The sequence below is a fragment of the Buceros rhinoceros genome, unplaced genomic scaffold (assembly GCF_000710305.1).
Source record: "Buceros rhinoceros silvestris isolate BGI_N320 unplaced genomic scaffold, ASM71030v1 scaffold28204, whole genome shotgun sequence".
Taxonomy (NCBI): Eukaryota; Metazoa; Chordata; class Aves; order Bucerotiformes; family Bucerotidae; genus Buceros; species Buceros rhinoceros.
In genome coordinates, this window is record NW_010409455.1 from 26,444 (window position 1) to 31,492 (window position 5,049).

Consider the following 5,049-nt stretch of genomic DNA (forward strand, 5'->3'; position numbering starts at 1 on the left):
GATCATCTTCATTTGAAAGACAGCATTCATTTCTGGTACCTAGAAAACCAAGTCAGAGAAGAAGCAAGCTGTAAAAATCTCAGTGATTGAGGATAGTGTTCAGTCCAATTCAACAGGTTTTCTTTAAGTTTTTTACACTTTGAATACGACTTCTTTCAGGGAATAGGGAGAAGTATTACAGAGAGCTAGGGCTGGTTCTACCGGGCTCAGAAAGACCAGAGTAGAAGAACTGCACCTTCCATGAAGTCTCAGATGGTGCGTTACAGCAAAGCCATTTCATTTCCCACGCACGCTGCAGCATTTTGCAGGTGTCACTAACTGCACGTGGTGTTCTGCAGCCTGTTTTGCTCATTGTGGGAGGTTTGTTTAATCTGAGACTTTGCAGGGATTTTGCCTTTATTTTTTTACAGAAAGTAACATGGTATTAACATAATGTAGACCTTTGTGTTTCAACTTTACAGAGCTGATATCATGGCTAGTGTACAAACAGGAAAGCAGTCAGATACAGGATTAAAAGTTATAAAGATATATAGAAACCTCAAAGCCTCTCCGCTTCTTTATGATCATCCTCAATGTAGAAAGATGTCAGGAGGAAAAAACCTCCTCCAAAGACACCCACAAAAGCACACAGGATAAAGCTGTACTGCATGCTCCAGAAGCTCCACTGGAATGAGTTATCGTTCTTGGCCTGGATGGCATTGGAGATCTAGGGAGTAAACGAGGCTGTCATCTATCTGGGACAACAACATCATCCTCTCTTGGTTTAAACAGTGTGGTCCTTGGAAAGAACAAAACTAGGCAGATAGGGACGAAAAACCTGCTACCGAAGTTTGCCAAGCCCAGTACCCCACACAGCTGTACTTCACCACTGCCCAGTTTCCATTTGGCAAAGGAATCTCATGTGCTTTTACACCTCCAGTGCCTCCAGTCACAGGAGTAGGGAATACTGCAGTCACTGGTTATAATGGTTGGTAAACATGAACTCACGTCACCATGTTCTAGCCCATCTCCAGAGATCCTAGCACAGGACAGACATTTGGCACTGACCTTTATGATTTCTTGATGATATTCAGTGATTTTATACCTCCCTAATCAGAACCAAATGGATAGAAACAGAGGGTTAGCATCACTACAGGCACAAGCAGCAACACTCGTTAGAAAGGGAAGAGCTGGAAATGAACCTGAGACAAGAGTGGAGTTCGCTTCGGAGCCAAAGGCATTTGAGGAGTCATGGAGTGATGTTATGAGGAACTGGGAAGGAGAAGAAGATACCAGACCAGACAGCTGCTTTTTGCAGTGGCTGAAGGATGAGGTTACAAAAGCCATGAATGACACACACGAATTTTAATTTTGTCGACAGAAAGAAAAGCTGATTTCAAGCAACTCAGTAAGATTCAACACTTAATCCAGGAACTTAAAATCTCTTCTTATCATAAACAAAAAGATGAATGCAGTCATTTTTATTCCCACATTTATTCTTGATGGTTAGAATATGCTCTGTGACTTGAAATATGAGACTTTTCAACCTTTGCTGGGTTTAATATGATTATTTATGACAGTTTAGGCAGATAAGAGCAAGATCGGCTGTAAATGGGCTCCTAGGGACTATAGGAAGCATAATGGCCGAAATACAAACTTAATGCATTTAATTTTAAAAAGCTTAGTAAGAGAAGCACAGAGGGAAGAAAAATAGACCGTGAACAAGACTATTTGCTGACTCCAGCCAGTTTTTAAGCTAAAGGATTAGCTGAGACAGGTTAGAAAACAATAGCAAGACATGAATGCAGAAGATTTGGTGTTTAATCAACAGAAGACACGGGCACCACTGGTATATCAGTTCACAGAAGCATTCCAGAAGACAATGTTGTGCTCATTACATTGGACCCCACTTGGACTTACAGCAGTTTTATTCCTGGACTTATGATCTCTGTTCTTTGCAAAGTTGCAAGGTAACGTCAGGTTAATCTCATCTGGATCAGCTTTTTTTTGTCTTCACACTCTTCAATTAGCTGCTATTTAAGGCAACTGCATGCAAGGTACTGCATAAGAAGTGTCTGCACACAGTTACTAGGAGGATGCAGCAGCGCATCCAGCAGGAAGCCTCATCCTGCCTGTGCCTCAAAGATGGCAGGAAACAGTGGGTAAGAGATAGAAACTTCATAATCTTTCAGTCAGGGAGAGTAAATCAATGGAATATCAATGGGAGAATGCAGAAGGCATATTTCAGGTTTTAAGATACCTCTCACTTTTGCATCTAATTTCATTCATTCTTCATGACACAGGGACGTTGGTTTTTATGCTCCCTACGCATACAGCCAAATCAGGGCAAGGACAATAGTTTCCTAATCACACCAATGAGCAAAGTGGTCTCTTCATTTGCCAAAAAAAGAGAGCCAGCAGGAGAAATCTCTCTGTGAGAGAGGGCTGTCTCGTCTGCCAGACAGATCACACAGCTGAGACTCCGGTTTTCACCAGCAGAGGACAAGGGTGATCTCCTGTCACACCTCCTGCAGGCACAGCTCACTCGGGCATTTCTGTCTGGCCTTGTCTGACCATAACACTGTTAACATGTGACAACGAAAGAGCAGAGTGTGTGGCTTGAAATAAACTTCCATATAAACAAAACTTTAAAATAGCGACTCACTCTCTCCCTCATGTCCAGTAAAGCAGAAAAATCAAAGTGGGTGATTGGTTAGCTACTGTGTGCAGAATTACCGTGTCTTAAATCAGAAATAATGAGGCAAGGAAGCAGCACTGACAGATACCATCCACTGGAACTAAACCAAATGAACTGCAAGGAGAAATCAGTAATAGGCTGCTTTCTCCAGAAGCACCTAAGATCAAGTAAATGTAGGAAGGGCAGAGAAACCAGGTCTCAAGCAATATGGGAATCCAAGGTTGCAGTAATCTGACACCAGAGCTTTAGTCTCAAAAGGGAAGCACTGCGGTGACTCGTGTTGGGTTTTTCAAGATACCATTAACTAATCACAAGTTTTCAAACTTCAAGATTTGAACAGAGTCTTAGGTTTTACCTAAGATTGATTAACTTCTATGAAACTCCTCACAAACATAGCAAAGAGTGCTTAAATCCCAGTACAATTCCCACGACACTCTTTGCAAAACTCTATGCCTTCAAAAATGTTTGAGTTTGCAAATTTAAAATTAAAATAAATTTCTACACACCGTATGGAACTACTCACACCTGTAGGTGCAGGATTATATTCTAGATACCTGCAGGGTCACAGGTCAAATGGTTGCAAGTAAAAATGTTTAGAAAAATGTCTCTGTATTCTAGTATCAAGGCCACCAATGTGAGTAATTTCTAGTTTTGGACCAGAAAGTGCCTACAATTCTATGAGTGTCTATCTTTACGTTTCTGCAAGTTTTACCCTAAGGAAAGCTCAATAAGCAGAGAATTCACTTACAGCTCCAATGAGATATGGGCTGCCTGCATCTCCCAGCAAATGGCTCACCAAAATCTGCAGGGCGATAGCTGTAGACTGCCGTCTTGGTGTCACCACGTACTGAAACAAAACACAGAGAATGAATGTCAACAGAGTAAATCTCATGAATGGCCAACCACTTGTATCACAGCCTGGAGAGACAAACATGTTCATTTCCATAGATTTCATGCTCGAACGCTGTTCACAAGTTTGGAGACAGAGAAGTTCTTCTGAGCAAAAGAGTACACTAGGTGTTTTGTTGAAGAAAAGACAATTCAAGAAAGCAACACTCAGGGGGATATAATATATATACAATATAATATAATCCGTCCTAGACCCAGATTTCTTTTCTTTTATTGATAAAGACAGGCCATGACTGAGAAATACAAATCGAATATGCACTTGCTATAATCTGGGCATTGCAGGCATGAGAAAAGATAAATGCATTTCTCTGTCTCAGCGCCCTGCACCAATTCCTTAGCACATTTATTTAATATCTCATATCTGTAACTACAGGAGACACATGGAATAAAGCTGTAACAAGAAATATGGAAGAGAAGGATAGGACATTTCCTATAGTTACTAAGCCATACAAAATCTGTCTGTGTTACTACTCAGATTCTTCTGCACAATGGAAACCATGTGCAAGAGCTCAAGGCAATGTAGGATTCACTAGGAAAAGAAACCAATCGCGCCCACACGGAGGGAATTTGAAATAGCTGTAGCATCCTGCCCATCCACAGTAACTGCCCAGTTACCCACACCATGCCAGTCATGCAGATGACATCCTACACACTGCCATCTCCTAGGAGATCCCAGTCCAGATGCCCTGACAGATAAGCTGTTTCGATGACCCACAGCTCAGTGACCCACTGGCGCCCATTTCAGCGCCGCCCCCGTCGCCACCAGGACAGCCGCCGTTTCGATGACTCAGGGGTCAGTAGCATGCTGGTGCCCATTTTGGCACCAATCCCGCCACCGCCCCAACGGCCACTGTTTCGATGACCCGCAGGACATGTTGGTAGTCTTCCCAACCCCCCTATTAGCTTCCAGTTCTAGCATCTCCTACACTATTAGCTGCCAAAAACCTAAATGCAGAGTCCCATTACCTCACAGATGGCAAACACATTTCAGAAGAGACACTCCACGCACCACCCAGCGTGTTGTAAGCAAGGCAGCTACAGCACTTCTGCAGTGCACAGAGTGACTGTAGTCGTAGAGTAGATACCTTCATGTTTACAGCTGAATAAGAGGCACAAGTGTTGCTACATGCAATGCATCTTGATGTATTAGCCACAAAGGAAGAAAGTCCTTATCATTCAGTCAGCATCTTCCTTTGTTTTCGGCTCCACAGGTCGCAGGATAAATGAATTCCTAGCTACACTGTCTGCCTAGTAGTGCCATGTGGGAAGAAAGAAAAGTAATTTTCATGGCAAAATAAGAACACGCATTAGCAAATCCAGCCGCATTATTAGAAATCCTACCAGTTTACATGGGAAACACTGCAAAGAGAATCTTCTGTCGTTATCTATGGACTCTTCAGTCGATGTAATAGCAGTAATATACTGAACCCATGGGTTTTCAGCCGGATGAACAACCTTCCAAG

At 42.5% G+C, this 5,049-nt stretch overlaps 1 protein-coding gene across 1 annotated transcript in view; it reads right to left on the bottom strand.

The window, feature by feature from the left end:
- Positions 1-538: 538 nt before the first annotated feature.
- LOC104492655 (protein spinster homolog 3-like) overlaps positions 539-5,049 on the bottom strand; it is a gene marked incomplete at its 5' end in the record, with an annotated part of 14,596 nt that continues 10,085 nt past the window's right edge. The window contains 2 exons of the mRNA XM_010135238.1: positions 539-706; positions 3,426-3,524. Coding sequence (XP_010133540.1) covers positions 539-706; positions 3,426-3,524 — 267 coding nt within the window. The remainder of the gene's footprint in view (positions 707-3,425; positions 3,525-5,049) is intronic.